The sequence below is a fragment of the Cajanus cajan genome, chromosome 8 (genome assembly GCF_000230855.2).
Source record: "Cajanus cajan strain Asha chromosome 8, NIPB_CcT2T_4, whole genome shotgun sequence".
Taxonomy (NCBI): Eukaryota; Viridiplantae; Streptophyta; class Magnoliopsida; order Fabales; family Fabaceae; genus Cajanus; species Cajanus cajan.
The window spans coordinates 23,147,219-23,164,961 of NC_138524.1; the positions used below are offsets into that span (position 1 = coordinate 23,147,219).

At 29.2% G+C, this 17,743-nt stretch overlaps 1 protein-coding gene across 1 annotated transcript; it reads right to left on the reverse strand.

Annotated features, from left to right (window-relative positions):
- Positions 1-365: 365 nt before the first annotated feature.
- Positions 366-14,611, reverse strand: LOC109787990 (glutamate receptor 2.8). The gene is made up of 6 exons (XM_083061418.1): positions 14,291-14,611; positions 3,370-4,580; positions 2,368-2,686; positions 1,921-2,011; positions 1,323-1,782; positions 366-1,084 (listed from the first exon to the last, which is right to left on the reverse strand). Exons 1-6 carry the CDS (start codon positions 14,538-14,540, stop codon positions 665-667), a joined length of 2,751 nt encoding a protein of 916 aa, XP_082917544.1. The 5' UTR covers positions 14,541-14,611; the 3' UTR covers positions 366-664.
- Positions 14,612-17,743: the final 3,132 nt, after the last annotated feature.

Here is a 17,743-nt window from a genome sequence, read left to right on the forward strand (position 1 = left end):
CCTAAATACATTATCGTTAAAGAGAAGATCATAAAAATTTTCTTGCTCAAGATAATCTGTCCAATTAAATATATTGGGATGAATTAATGGGGAAATCTCAAACAAAACTTGAAGTCTGAACATAAATAAGTTGAACTGATGGAGAATATATTATTTGTGCAAATTTCTTTAAGCCTTTTTCTCTTACATATGATTAAATGTTTAATAATAATTATTTGAGTTGGGTCATGTTTCTTTGATTTTATTAATTCAAATTCATTTGGAGACCTTCTTAATCATCTCTTTTTAAAAAAAGATGCCTTTCGAATTAAAGCTTTCGGAGAGTCGAAAGCTTTTTAATTATAACTCAATTCAACACACTAGAATTATTACGCCAGTTGGTTAACATTGTTATGTGTAAATCGTTTCTTTCCCAGATCTGCCACGCTCCATGCCTTTCTGCTAAGGTGTGGACACATCCAAGAACTTTAATTTGTTCCCGCAAACGTGAATGTCACTATCATAATAGTTTTAGTAATGTGCCATTTCTACATGGGACAACACAGTAAAGGTCACAATATTTACAATGCATTAATGAGAAAGTTATGTAGTTAAAGGAGTGTTGACTTCACTGTTTAATTAAACCTCCTAATCCTTGTGCCACAATACTACATAACCTTCTTGTTTAAGCTAAATCTGGCAAATTAGAAATGTTGGAAGAACTTTCTGCAACATTGTGGACTCTTCTTGGAAACAGTGCCTTTTGGAATCTCCAACTTTTGATCACAGCCATCATTAGACTCCACGTTGCTCTCTGTCCAGGGCATAAATAATTCATAGGAAATATGTAAATTAAGAGAGCAGTTGTTGAAGTGCCTCCAGTTAGGATGAAGAGAACCATGAAGCTTGTAGGGCTAAGGCTAGTTGTGTCTTCACCTGGCTCAATTATGTCTTTACATTCCTCTGATGCAAGCATATTGTTTTCTAGATTACGTAGTGTGCCAATTTCTGATATGTCTAGTAGGGCTTGGTTTACACCATGAAGCAATGGAGATCCCTTTGGAAATACCTGCAAAGACATTCCAGTTATTGCATGATACAATATCTATAGGTTTATGTTTTTGGTATTATTCTTCAGTTAGAATTTGAAGTTTCGACTGATCTTTAATATAAACACAAAATAAAATTTCAACTCTGACCAAAGAATAGTATGCAAAATACCTAAAGAATTGCATCTATATTTTGTCCTAAAATAATAATCAAGTTTGTGTTGATGTCCTTGCCGAAATTATTTCAATGCTCTTTCAATATTTTGATTGGTTGTGCATATAGCAATAAAATTACTCTGAAACTAAAACAGGAAAAAAGTGAAAGAAATGTTGAAGCAATACAAATCCATATCCTCCAATTTTGTATGTTGGCCCTGCTTGAACAAACCCTTTACAGTTCTTTGCAAGGAAGATTTTGGCCTCAGGGATATCAAGGAAGGCAGCTGCTATTTCTTTGTTTCTTAGGGCATCAGCATAGCTCTCTTGTGAGTCAAATTGCTTGATGTTTTCAGCATTGATGCCCAATACATCTTGGAGATATCTTTTTAAGTAGGATCCTCTATCATATCCTACCATGGCATTGTTGTTCTTTAGCTGCTGAATGCTGTCTATGGTTGGTTCAAATCTTTCAACAGTCAACATGCTGGCAAGGTTAGCAGTGTAAATCTGTGTAATTATTAGAGCCACAAAAAGCCACACCACCGTTGCCACCCTTGATAAATTGCTATGTAACTTGTCCCCTGTGTCAGCAGATTAAGCAAAGTAATGTTACTTGAGAATTGAGATTGTTGTTAGTGTTACTTGTTAGTTTGTAACAAGAACCAAATTGTGAGAATTTTTTTTCACTCAATGCTAAACTTAATTGATTTTTTCCACACAATATAGTACTGACTTGTTTTCTTTGGAAGCTTTATGTCCAAATGACTTGTGTAAGGAAACATGATATTCTAAGAGTTTGTTCACGAGTTTGAGTGTTAAATTTACTGAAATAAGTTAATAAAAATACTAGTACAGTTTTTCCATCAAATTTGTTAAAATGAACTTAAAATTCACAATTCATTTTGGTAAGAGTAAAGAATTTTCCTAAAAGTACTTCTCAACACCTCTTAAAACTATTTTTCAACTAACAAGTAAGCTTTCCAAATAGTTAGTTCTTGTCAGGTAAAATCAACTAAATCATGACAAAGTTCTAAATTCTAATAGATGTTAGAGGCATCATGGTCCGCTGCAAATATAAAATATAAATGTTCAGTCTTCAACTCTTCATCCAAAATGTGAATGCATGAAATTCCTAACTGCTGCAAATCCAGATCAAAGCTTGAGAGCCTTAGATATTAGCAATTACCATTCAATGAGAACAGAGAATAGAAAGCCAACCACAACATAGTTGTTGTTTGATGCAGAATAGGGCCCTTCAGTTCAGGGCGGTGGTTTCTTTCAATCAGCCATACAACAAAGCCATTGTAGACAATGATGACCAATATGAGAATCCACATGACTTTTGTGAAAGGCTTCAAGAATAACCATGCTCTATTGCCTGTCTTTGATTTAACAGGAACAATCATCACCACTCCGGGATCTGTATAGGACTGAGTGAATGAAACATATTCATAACGCGTGGATACTATTGCTACATCTCCAACAACTAAATCATATTTCTGCATCAAGCATAAATCATTCTGATGAGCAAATCAAGTATTATTAGGCTAAAAGAGTTTCTAGGGGCTACCATATACTGCATGTTACTATGTTAGACTAGGACCAGATAGTTTCGCATCAAATAATCTTGAGAATGAAGGTGTAAAAGATAAAGTATTAAAATTAGTTGTTATGGAAATAAACTCACTCGAGGTTATTTTTCTATCAGTATATTAAGGTCCAATGAAACAAAGATATGATCATAGGACATGGCAGAGTTATAATATAATTTATATGATTAACTTATTGTAGGCATAATAAAACATTAAAGTTAATTTAAATATTATGGTATTCTAATTTGTATAAGTGTATAAGTTTAAAAAATAAAAGTAAAAGAAATTACAGAAAGAAACAAGAGTGTTCAAAGTGTGCATATACTATGAGATAATATATAACCAAAATTCGATGTTGATAAATAGTCACAAATCGGCTGATTTGTTAAGTGACATTTCACTTGACAAATATGTCGATCTCATTATTAATATCGAACAATTTTTTTTTATAACAATTGACATAGATGTGTATCTAACATGGTTGCAACATGGCATGACTATCATTTAAAAGTGTTTTTCCTTTACAGTTTCTTATCAATGATTTTCAATAAGTGAGGTAAAGCATACAAGGGTAATAAACAAAAACTTACCTTTAAATAAACTTGCTTCACCAATTTATCATATGTGTCATTATAGGAAAAATAATCATATTCCAGATGGTATGGCAATTTTTTTACTGTTTCCTCGAAAAGATCTATGGAAAATCCCTTGAACTTGAAGGAAGTAACATTTTCAGAATGATCTTGAATAACATCAACATACTGTTTGAATGTTGATGTGGAGGGGACACCAATTCTTAGTCTTAAGGAACATGTTGGATTAACTACTTTTCCTAATTCCTCCACTGAAGGGCTGTAAGAAGCATTTTGATCTAAAGATTTTGAGAAACCAAGTCCATCTGACCAGAACCCAATTTCCCTGTAGCTCCTCCCAATCACATTAATAATTTGAAAAGTATGTGTTGGTGCTATTTTATGTTCAGTGAACTGAATTTTTCCACTTAAGCCAGTAAAATTACTAAGCAAAATCTTATCTAGCAAAAATTGACCCCCTTTTTGGTTGGTTTCCCTCATTGCATCAACCACATTCCATGTAGCATCATAAGCCTGGGCTGCAAAGATCCCAGGCTCATAACTAAACTCTTCAAAATTCTCTGAGCTAAATTTTTTCCGAAATTTATGGTAGAAGTTCCCATACTGGTGCCATAGATTTGGGATATAACTCTTTACTCCAATAATCCCTTGCATATTGGAGATGGTGGATGCATTCAAGGAATGAACAAGGCTTGTAAATGTGCTAGTAGTAATCCATACATTACCTTCCCCCATCATATTCATTCTTTTTGCAGTTTCAAACAGTTTTAGTGTCAAAGGAAAAGACAAATGGACTATAAAGACTCTACATTGTCCTTCTCTTAGCTTCTCAAGTTGCTGGGACATAGAAAAAGAAACTAGAGGTGGGATTGCTACAACATTGTTTAATTTTGTGTCAACTTCTGTAAGAGCTTCAGAGAGCTTAGATAAAACTTCAGTGGATGATGAGTCTCCATCTTCATATATCATGCTAACATTATAGAGTTTCCAGTATTTTACAATTTCAGCTATAGCTTTCATCTGCATAATTTGGCTAGGTGAGGATTGCAGCAGAATGCGCCACTTCTTCATTGCCCATTCAGGAGTATCTGCTAGAGAAAGGAGGGGTATGCTTTTTTTGCTACAGATTTCAGCCACTAAAGATGTCTCTTGCCATGTTTGTGGTCCAATGATGGCTTGTACCTTTTGATTATCAATCAGATCTCTAGCTGCCAGACAATTTGTCAAGAAACCCTCATTAGTAGTTAGTTACAATATGTAAGAGTTGGTGGTTGAGATTTTTGTAACTTTCAAAATAAAATATTTTAAAGTCATTGTACCTTTTTATTTTGCTTATAAGTTTTGTTAAAGTTTCTTATATCATAAAAAACTAGTTGTGTAGGCAAATGATGCTTGTTTATTAAGTTGGTCATTATTTGTTTTTTACTTTACTCAATCAGGGGTCAAATATCTAGTTTTAATATTTAAGAACTTATTCTCAATGTGTGCAAAACTAAGTTTATTCATTGTATTTGCTTCATCTATTCATTTTATCCCTTCATCTGTTTGGTTTGTCTCTTTGTCTGTTTGGTTTGTTGTATAGTCTACTCAAGCTAAAGTATAGTTTGACCAGTATCTTAATTTGATAGCTATTTTCTATTCATTCTTACACCTTGTTTTTTATGACTTACTTTTTTCTAACATGGTATCAAGAGCTTAATTGATCTTTAAGGGTTTATGGGGGACGGGTAAAAATAGAGTTTTTGAGGGAGAGAAAACCAGTAAGAAAATTGACACAAAAATGACTTCCAACAGTAGTTCTTTACCTCCGTCTCCTATATTCATTTTTGAAAACTATCACTTGTGGGCTACGAAAATAAGGACTTATCTCAGAGCTCAAAGTTTGTGAGAAGTAATCCACCTCTATTACTAGAAAATCCAACAATAGCTTAAATGAGGAGTCACAATGATGAAATGATAAAGGAAGGCAAAACACTTGTCGTTAAACAAGTAGCACTATATGATGGTGTATTTATTAAGATTGTGACTCTTGAGACTACAAAACAAGCATGAGTTAAGTTAGAGAAGGAGTTTTAGCAGAAAGTTGTTGTGCATAGGTGTGCATGGCTCATGTTCAATTGGCAGGCAAATGTTGAAATAGAGCATATTGAACTTACGTCGTCTATTTGTTGAGTTAAAAACTAATTGGGTTGGAGTGTAGGGCTATGCCCTCTTATAAAGATGAATATTAGAAACACAACCACATACAGATATTTGTATATGGTGTCAGAGATAGGTTAAGGCTTTGAGAATGACTATCTAGAATGGCGGAGTAGGCTCTAAGATGATCCACTCAAGAGAAGGTAATTCCAATTTGGCTGGATTAACTATTGAACAATGGTAGATGCTAATAGATTTGTTGAAAGGTCAATAAAGAAGTTGTAATGAGAAGATGACAAGTGAAAGCAACATCATTGTATGGATCATTGATACAGGGGCATCAAATCATATGACAGGAAGTTTAAAAAGGATCAATAAACCTTGATGGGTTTTAAACTTGAAAAATGCTTTAAATTGCAATAAATTTAGTGTTTGTGTCGCAATTAATTGATGAATCAAACAATATTGTGCAATTCACTAATAATTTTTGCATCATACAGGACCGCACTATGAGGATGTTGATTGGAATAAGTGAACGAAGGAATGAACTTTATTTTTTTCAAGGGGTTCCAAGAATACTGAAGGCTTTCAAGACTAATGCAATAAGCCAACTTAATCTCTAGCATAGACATTTGGGACACTCCTCATTGAAAACTACTCAATTGGTTTCTAATATTGGTTGTGATAATAGTAGTAAGTTGTTAACTAAAGTATGTGATGTATCTCAACGAGCAAAATAGACTAGAGACAAAATTTCTTTGAGTTATCATAAAGCTTCTCAGGTTTTTGAATTAATTCATCATGATTTGTGGGACTGTATAAAACTCCCTCTTCTTGTGGTGCTTCATTTTTTTTTTTACAATAGTAGATGATTATTTTCATGTTGTTTGGACATTTTTGTTAGTTGACAAGAAAAAAGTGTCGCATACATTGATAAATTTTTGTGCTATGAAAGTATAATAAACAAGTCAAAATTATTTGAAGTGATAATGGGACGAAATTTGTGTGTATGGAAAATTCTTTTCTTGAACATGGCATTTTTTTTCCCAAACTTCCTATATAAGGGCACCATAACAAAATGGAAGAGTAAGAGGAAACACTGACATATCTTGAATGTGGCACGAGTAGAATGCTTCCAAGGGAATCTTCCCATCGATTTTTGGGTGAGTGTGGGTTAACCAATGCATACTTAATTAATAAAATTTCATCCTTAATTTTGAATGGAAAACTCCATATGAAATCCGTTATGGAAAAATGTCGTTATATGATCACTTGAAGGTGTTTGGCTCATTGTGTTATACAAACAATCAAGGCAAGAAAAGAGACAAATTTGCCAACAAGATTTGTAAGTTATTTTTGTTGAGTATCCTTACTGTAAGAAGGGTTGAAAATTATATGATCTCGAATCAAAGGAATATTTTGTGTCATGAGATGTTAATTTTTTTGAAACAAAATTTTATTTTTCTAAGAAATATCTATGATTGGGGAGATCTTTGACACAAGCATTGTTCGTGAAGGAGTTGAAGAAGAGTCTAGGACACCATATTTCGGACCTAAGACTATTCTTTGTAACATTTGTGGAAAAACTAATCAATCCCATAATAGATGCAAAAATAAATAGAGAAGCAAGTCTAAGGTCAAGGGTACTAGTAGAAAAAGACCCAAAATGATTTGGCTACCAAAGTCTCAAATAATTCTTGTTGCATATATCTTTCATGGAAAAAGGAAGAATTCACATTGGTACCTGGATAGTGGCTATTCATGACACATAATGACATTGAGGCTTATCAATCAGTAGCGCCATGAACTTGAAGACAAATGTCATTTCGAGGTTGCTACGGAGTTAATTTATGAGGGAACTCCTCATAATCTTCCTCTAATGATTGGTAGATTAAGAAGATCATGCATGATCAACCTTGGAACAAATTCTTCCTAGTGAGTGTAGGACAAGGTTGTGCATCATTCTGTCTACAAAGGTAAAGACAAGAAAGCCAACTATCTTAAGGATGTCAAGAAGATAAGGATTGGTAAGTGCCATCAGTCTGGTGGTTCTAACACAAATAAGGATTATTCTCTATATGCCATGGGAAACTACTACCAACAGACTCCACCTCCTCCTACCACTTTGCCCTTTGACAACAATGCTCTTTAGCAACCACATCAAACATTCCATTATCCCTTTCTTCTTTCTCCAACTACACCTAAATCATAACAACTTGATCAAGTCATAATCTTGACACATTTAGTGGGTTTTCTAAGTACAACACTCCTAGCCACCATCCAAAGGCAATGACAAATTGAACACTGCCACCAAAAGCTTTTTGCATGACTGAATATTGATCTTAGCTTGGATGAGGACTTTAGCTGGCTAGGCCTAGTTTTTATTGGTACAAAAAGGGGGAGTACAATACTATTTTTTTAAAGTTTTCTTATATACGTAGTATTTGAACAAGTTGCTCCATCTTAGGGAGAGCTAAAATATTTCAGTTTACTTAAAATTTCATTTTAGTATAGATGCATGTTATATATCCATACCCATATTCTCTAATAGATTATATGCTCTGATAAACATGACTAATTCTCTTATGAACATGCATAAATTCTTTAATATACACGAGTAGATTTCTATGACTCGGAAAATCTCTAATACATGTGAAGAAAATTCTTTGATTGTATGCTCTGATATAAAATGATATGCTCTGATTATGATATTATAGTATAACTCTTATGCATGATATATATACATATGTGTGTGTGTGTGCTTTGTTATTTGTATGCTTTGATAGGAAAGCCTAAGCATGACATGGGAAACTTTATGTTCTAATATTGATAAATCTGATAAAAACATTTATTTGATACAAATGTGCATTTTTCTCTAATAGACAAATTTTCGTTAAACAAACATTTACATTTTTCTAGAGAAAAGTTTTCAAAATCAATCATTAAGACGAAATGGTATAAGATGATCTATAAGACGATTAGTTGTCTTGACATTGAGTCTTACAGATGAAGTACTTCATCTATAAGACATTTATTTTGAATCCATATCAATTTATGATGTTTGATAACAAAATTAGTCTTTGTTCTCATGATTCCTTAACATATCAAAGTGAAAAAGCTTCTTTGGTACTCATAAATAACGAAAGGAACAAAAGACATACTTTGTGTCAAAAAAGGATAAACAGATCCTTTAAATCACATAATTCCTCAAAAAAAGTTGTTTTGGCTTGAAACACACATGGCTTTACTTTTTTGGTACTTATAAGTTGATAAGTAGCTTCCATGATTAGATAAGAAGTGACAATTTGGTGAAATACATTTAATGCAAGCAATTAATACAGCAATGAACACTTCTCCCCACAAGGAACAAAAATGACGAAGAGAGACAAAGCAAGCCTATGAGAGACACTCAATGATTTGCAATGGTCATCTTCATTCAATTACATAAAGAAGCTTAAAGATTCCAAAAGAAAAGGAGAATACAACATAGAGAACATTTTGTAAAAATCTATTCTTTCTATTAATAAGCTTTGTACTTATTTGGTTATATCACATCTTGATAGTAAGATGAAACAACACAATAATCTTACCCATTTTTAACTTAGTGTTATTGTTTTGAGCTTGGAGAGGCTTGATTATAAAAGAATAATTGGTTGATTGAAGCCTTAAGAGACTTTGTGTTCAAAGAATACTTGATTGTTTGAAGTTTGGAAAGGCTTTGTGTTCAAAGAATATTTGATTGTTTGAAGCTTGGAGAGGCCTTGTGTTCAAAGAACACTTGGGTAGTTGCTTGAAGAGGCAAGTTAAAGAATACTTAGGTTGAACCAGAAGTAACTTATGAAAGAATACTTGTATATTTGTAAAAGATAGTTGAACTTGATCGGGTTGACCAAGAACTAGATGTAGTCTCAGTGGTTGAGATGAACCTTTATAAAAACACCTTGTGTTATTCTTTCTTATCCATTCGTTTTCACTCTTATAGTCACATTACTATTTTGTTGTTTCAAAAAGTGTTTAGTTTCTTATCGATACTATTCAACCTCCCTTCTAGAGTCTAACTTTTCTCCATAATATATTATAATTTAATTTTTGTCTATACTTGTATAATTGTTTGAGTTTGAACATGTTTTTTAGAAAATGGAAAAGAGAAACAAATTGAAACAAATATAGAATTTTTGTATAGTATTGAAAAACTTATATTATTATCTTATAAGGACTTGAAATTATGTTTCAAACATTGAAACTTATCTAAAACATGATAATTCTTATGATCTTGATGATGGAATTTTATTTGATGAATTAAAATTCAATAGAAAAGTTTTAAAATTTAAATCAAAATCAAGCTTTATGATATTGAGTGTTTTGAAGACATTTAATTGTTTTCCTAATGCATGTATAGCTTATAGAATAATCTTAACTATTCTTGCTATTGTTGCATCTGCTAAAAAAAGTATTTCAAAATTGAAATTGTTAAAATTTTACTTGCAGTCAACCATTCACAAGGTAGATTAAATAGTGTTTTAATTTTTATTGAAGATAATTTTTTAAAGAATCTTGACTATTAGGAAAGGATTATTGATGATTTTGTAGAGAAAAAAAATAAGAACAATACATAGATAATTGTATGAGGGAACCCTTTTTTCTGTTTGTCTAAGACACCAAAAAACTCAAGGTCAGCCCTCGTTGCACTAAAGATGGTTGGTTATTTAAAAGGTAGTCTAGGACAAGGTATTATGTTGCGTCATGATTGTGATTTGCGATTGTACGAGTGGTGTGATTTTGACGGTGCAAGTTGCCTTTTGACTAGAAGGTCTATCATTGGGGTGGTTTGTGATATTATAAGTGGTTCTCCAATTTCTTGGAAGACTCAAAAGCAACATATAATGTCACGATCACTTGAAGAAATAGAATATAGATCTATGACGGAAACCATTTGTGAATTGAAGTGGTTGAACGAGATTTTGTTCAATCTAGGTGTGACACACTCTACACCAATTCAACTTTATTGTGATAGTTAAGTAGCATTGCATATAACCAAGAATCCATTTTTTTACTAGCGAACCAAACACATTGAAATTAATTGTCATGTTATAGATGAAGTATTGAAAGACAACATACATATGTCCTATGTTTCTACTCACACAACTAATAGATATTTTTACAAAACTACTAGGCAAACCTAAATTTTATTATTTCCTTGACAAGTTGGACATTCAAAACTTTCATGCCTTAACTTAAGGGGGTAATAAAAATTTGTTGTGCATGGTTGTGTATGAATCATATTCATAATGGGTAGACAAATGTTGGAGTAGAGTAGATTAAACTACTAGAAAATTGCAAAATAGCGACCGAAATTTATCAGTCGCGATTTTGCGACTGATTTTGCGACCAAAATAAGTCGTTGCTAGAAAATGATCTCTATTTTGGTCGCTAAATAAGAAATATTGAACTTTTTAGCGACGAAATTAAATTCGGTCGCTAAATTAGAAATTAATATTGATTTTTTTAGCGACAGAATTGAATTCGGTCGCTAAATAATAATTAAATTTAGCGACCGAATTCAATTCCGTCGCTAAATATAACTAATATTTAGCCACCGAATTAAATTCGATCGCTAAAGTAGAAATTTTGATTTTTTTACGACGGAATTAAATTCGGTCGCTAAATATTAGTTAAAATTAGCGACAAAATTAAATTTGGTCGCTAAATATTAGTTAAAATTAACGACGAAATTGAATTTGGTCGCTAAATTAGAAATTTTGATTTTTTAGCGACGAAATTGAATTCGGTGGCTAAATATTAGTTAAAATTCGCTAAATCAAAAAAATTGACTTTTTTAGCGACAAAATTGAATTCGGTCGCTAAATATTAGTTAAAATTAGCAATGGAATTGAATTCAGTCGCTAAATAAGAAATTTTAATTTTTTAACGACGGAATTAAATTCGATCGCTAAATATTAGTTACAATTAGCTATGTAATTCTATTCGGTAGCTAAATATTAGTTAAAATTATCAACAAAATTCTATTCAGTCACTATATAAAACTTAAAAAAAATTATAAATTGCTTAAAAGTGATGATGATAATATTGTTGTTGAGTATCAATCCCATTTTCTTTTTTTATAAGAGCAAGAAATTAATTTATAATAAAAAAATATTTATATGCACTCCTACATAATTAATACCAATAGTTATTTATGTGAAAAAATATTTAGAGATTTTTTTTTACAATTAGATTTTTAGGCAGTTTTTTAATTAGAGTATATGAATTTTTTAAAATTATTTATTTATTTTGATCCATATTTATAATTAATATATATTTCTAACTTATGAAAACTTTATTTTTAAATAAATTTTTATATTTAAATTTTATTGATAGAAGAGATGTGATATCTTAAGGAAAAGAAGAATTATAACATTCTTTCTTTTTCTAATAGGAAGAGTATAGATGTATTTTCTTAACTATTAGTATTTCTTTATTGTTGTGTGATAAAATTGATTATTTTAAATTATTTTAAATTATTTAACTAGAATCTTATTAATAATTTACTATATGATTTTAATATTTTTGTATAACTAATATCTTATTTTAAACTTGATATGAAAATATTATGATATAACTAGATAAGATTTTAAATTAGTATTTTATTAATGGTTGATAATTAGAAAATAAAACAAGGATAAATACATTTTTTGAATTTTATATCTTAGATTTAAGATGAATAAATATATTAAGTTAATTAATAATTTATTTAAAATGTTAAAATTTAATTTTTAAAAATAATATTTTAAAAGAGAAGGGTTATAATAACATCGGTGTAACTTTTACTAAGTATTACATTTCTCAATAACTTTATATTAAATGTGAATTTTATAAATTCAACCGTTAGATTGAAAGTTTTTTACTCTTAAATCATATATACAAAATCTTATATGAATTTAAGATGATTTGATACTTCATTCTTGTAAAACAAAAATGATGTAATATATACATTTCAAATAAAATATGAGCACTTTGATTACTTTTAAGTTGTTGTTCAATTTTAACAAAAATTGATATAAACATATAAAGTGATATGAACTTTCAATCTAACGGTTGGATTTACAAAATTCACATTTAATATAAAGTTATTGAGCGGTGTAATACTTAGTAAAAGTTATACCAGTGTTATTATAACCCTTCTCATTTTAAAATATATAAATTATTACTTAAATTTTTAAATTTATAATAAATAATTTAAATTTTATCATAAAATTTAAATAGAAATAAGTAGATTGTTATTTATAAAAGTAAGTATATATATAAATAAATATTAATTAAATATAATATAATAATTATTATTCATAATATAATTATTATATATTTATAAAGGTCCGGATACACCAAAATGATAAGGATCCAAAGATAATATAAGTATGAGATTGGATAGTTGAGGATGACTTAAATGAATTAATTTGTACTACTTATACTAACAACATGCATCTGTTTTTCGGTAGCTTATCTCATAAGAACTTCATAGTTAAGCGTGATTGACTTGGAGTAATATAGGGATGAGTGACCTTCTGAGAAGCTTCTAAAAATTGTGTAATTATGGACAAAACATGTTAAAAAGTTAAGTATTGTGAAATAAAATCCTTAAGAGGCCAAATATGAGTGGTTCGTAACGACCAAATTTGCGTCGTCTATAAAATTTAATAAAATAAAAAATAAATATTTAGCGACCGATTTATTCGGTCACTAATTTGGTCCCATACACTTTAACGACTAAAATCATTGCAACCATTTTGCGACCGAACTAGCGACTGAAAATTTTTCCATCACTAAATAGCTTAGCGACCAGGGTTTTAGCAATTGATTAAATTCGGTCGTTAATTCGGTCGCTAAGGTAAATAGCGACCGATTTTAGCAATTTAGCGACCGATTTTAGTGGTCACTAAATTGCATATTTTTTTTTATAAGCTTAGTTCTTCTATTTATTGGGCTACAAACTAATTGGGTTGAGGTGCAGGGTTATGCCTTCATAATTTATATATATTTGATGTAACCCTAGTTGTAAAGATGAATAATAGAAATACAAAGATATACCTATATTTTTATAAATTTCAAGAGAGTGAAAGAACAAAAAGAATGCAAGTGTTAAACTTGAGAAGAGAGTTTGAAGTATTAAAAAGGAAAGAAAGTCAATTTGTGAAAGATTTTACTAAAAGACTTTTAAAGGTGGTTATTTAAATCAAATTGCATGGTGAGGTGCTTAGTAATTAAAGAATTAAAGAGAAAATCTTGATGTGTCTTTTAAAGAAGTTTGGATCTAAAATCCATTGTTAAGAAAAAATAAGAATTTTAAAAAAAATATCAGTTGCAGAACTTTTGAATGCTTTGCAAACTATAAAATAAAGAAGATTTTTGAGAAAGAAAAAAAACATTGAAAGTTTCCTTGTGGCACAAAGTAACCAAAGACAAAACCTGAAACTTTAGTAGTTATGGGAAAAAACCATTTGATGGGGAGAAAGAAGAAGGCAACATAGGAGGAGGTTGGATTAATAAGTTTCCACCTTATCCTCTTTATAAAAAGCACAATCATACTAAAAATTAATTAACGCTTATCAAACGATATAACAGGTTTAATTTTACAATAAACCCAACAGTTTACATGATTTTGAAAGGTCATATCATTGTATATGGTAAAGACCTTAAAGAGACATCTGGAAATAATATGCACATAGAAAATTATATATGAATTATTTAAAGCAGTAGGAAAGACAAAGGATGAAAGATAGACCTGCAATAGCTGCCAAAAGAGGATCTCCTTGAGAGTTTCTTATATGCAGATCAAAAGTCAGATTGTTTTTGTGATTAAAGTCTTCCAATGCCAGATTCATAGCCACTGCATGCTCTTGGCCTATGCGAGAACTGCTATCTATAATAGCTCCTATTATGCCCTTAGCATCAGAACTCTCATTAGCTGCAGTGTTAACAAGTATAAGCATATGCATGTTGAAAAAGCAAAGCAGAAAAACGAACTTGTACATTTTTACGATAACAGAATATTGTTAGTGTGTAGGCACGCATGCCATTATATAAATACAAATACCGTGTATCGTTTAAAGAACACTTTTCAAACCAAGAACGTGTGCTTTCTCTTTGGGTTGAAGTCAATCTTCATATTAGTATAATCTACTTGATCATATATTGTTCATTAGGAATATTTGTTTTAGTTTTAACGGGTCAACCCCAAGATTCTAGCAAAAGTTTCCAAGCAATTGATAAGGTTTTTGGAAACATCAATGTATGAATAGTCTGCATTAATTAATTTCAAATGTCTTTTTTTAATATATATATATATATATATATATATATATATATATATATATATATATATAAAAGGAGGAATCTGTTTATTTCAAGAATAAATTTATATAAACTTATTCCATTTAATAATTCATGTTTTATATCAAATTTTATCGATTCAACTGTTTAATTTAAAATTCTTAATCCATAGATTAAACATGCAAATTTATAAGAAATTTGAAAACCATTTGATACTTCGTTTCATTAATTCAAATTGACGGGCAATCATAAAATCATTTTATACATTAATTTGAATTAATGAAATGAAATATCAAATGTTCTTTAAATTTTTTAAAAATTTACAGGATTGATATATACATTAAAAACTTTAAGTTCAATTGTAGAATTGTTAAAATTTAATGTAAAATATGAATTATTAAATAAAATAAGTCTAGATAAACTTACTTCTAGAGTAAACGGATCTTTCTCTCTCTATATATATAATTGTCTCTTTTTTAGGATCTTAGAATTTTATTTTAAACTTAAATATGTTTTATTTTCTACTCCATCTAGACTTATATATAAGCAACATATTAACTTAAATACATTTAGTTTTCACAATTTCATATAAAATATATATTATTTTATTAAAATATTCTTAATTATATTTATTATAAATAATGTTCTTATTTATTGTCTAAGAGATATTTTTGAATTAAAAATATTAAATAAAATTGACTTAGTTGGAATTTATATATATTTAAGTCCAAAATGTTTAAGTATCTTTTTCTTATATATAGGTTTAGGGGAGTACAAAATTAGCAAGTTTTGATTTTGTTTCCATTAAAAAATATTTCTTTGTTTTTCAACCCACTAAAATTGGACTCATTGTTTTTATTAGTCTGACTATTTTTAACTACTTTTACTTATTAAAAAGTTAAGTGACTATCATAGATATTATCCACAACTGCTATCGATATTATATTAGTGCCTGACACTTTTAAAAAGTTTTATAGGACCTTAAAATTAGTGTTATTTATCTACTTTAATATGATCGTTAGGCACAAAAATAATAACTTTAGATTTTAGAGATATAAAAATCAAAGAAAAATATTTTACAAGGATCGCAACCAAAATTTATTCATTTCTTAAGGACAAAAACAAAGTTTATAAATTTTAGAAGAATTAATAAAAAATAAATTAAAAATTTATAGAGTGCAAAATCAAAATTCAATCATTTTATTAGGGTTAAAAATTATATTTAAACCCTTATATTATCTTCAATTGAGATCAATGATCCAAGTAGCCTACTTCACTTAGATGAGACTTTGTTGATGTTGTTGGATTTTACGAGTTTGTTAAGAAAAAACATGGATGAAAAAAATTTAATTAACTACATGCAACCGACATGGAATCAAATGCTAAGCAATGCAATTATATCATTTCTCAGTTTTGGGTTGTTTATATTCCCTTTGTGTCACAATTTAATCGTAGTTTTAACATTTAGAGTATATTTAGAAGAAAAAAAAAGAAAAGAATAATGATGTTTTTACTATTCAATATAACATATTAATTGAATTTTTCTAAATTTGTCTCTTCATAAATTATTTAATCACCATAATTAAAAATAATATATCTATTAATAAAGTAAATTATTTTAATGAAATTGTATAAAAAAGTATTTATTTTATTCCTTATGTACATAAATTAACTTTAAAATGTACTTATTGTGGGATAGAGAGAGTAATACATGCAATAAATAAGTACTTGATTTCGGTTTGAATGTCATGAATAGGAAAAGTAGTAGTAAGAAAAGTTATGTCTTCCAAAACATGGGGGCTTAGTTTGATGTATTAGTTACGGCCAAGGATAAACAGTATATTCCTTCACTGTTATAGAGGGTTTTAACACTTTTCATGTGATCACAAGTTATTGTATAGTACACCAAAATTAATTTTTTTAATTGTTTCTTTTACTTTAAATAATTTCTTTTTATAATTTCTTTTTCTAAATTTATCACTTATATACTTTTTTTTATCTAGATTTGTAAGATGAGGGTTGTCTTTTATTTATATATTTTTTAATTTATTTTTTTAATTATCTTGTCTCTTAAAAAATGTGAGATTTATAAGGTGAAAGTTGTTTTCTAATTGTTTTATAACACTATTGAATTTGGTAATAATGGGTAATTTGATATCAATTTAGAATAGTGAATTAGAAGTCAACCCTATAAAATGAACCTGTAAGGTGATAGTTATTACTCACTTATATATTATTTAATTATCTTATTTCTAATCGATGTGGGACTTAAGTTTTTTCTAATAAATAATTGTCGCTAATAATAAACTTTAGTGTAATATAAATACATTTTTAGTGACTATTATATATTAGCCATTAATATTTTTATATATAGCAACAATTAAATTATTGTCGTTAATAACAAATTTTGTTATATATATATAATAAGTTTGTTTGATTTTTACACTAATTAATCACATAATTAATAATAGTTTATAATGCATCAAAATTGAACTCAAAATTTAATAATAAAAAAACTATGATAATAACATTCTAAAAAAGAAAAAGGAAAAGTCTAACTACTGTATAAAATTTGAATTTCTGATGTGTGTTGGAATGTTATGGTAGGATATTTCATGCAAGTGGTATGAACCTTAAGCTCAAAAACATGTGCTACTTTGAAAATTTCAAAGTCATGATTCTTTTCTTTTCAGTATATTCCCTTCTTTCATTTTCCCCATAGTTCATGAATCCTAAGTAGTCCAGCTAATTGATTAATTTCATTGTGGAAAATTTGGGGAAGAAATAAGACTAGTACACTTACGACGTAACAGACAAACGAAGACTTGGCCTTAATTTTCTGAGTATTTATCCTTACGGCATACTTATTTTATATCCATTTCCTTTTTAGTTTTTAATTACTTCA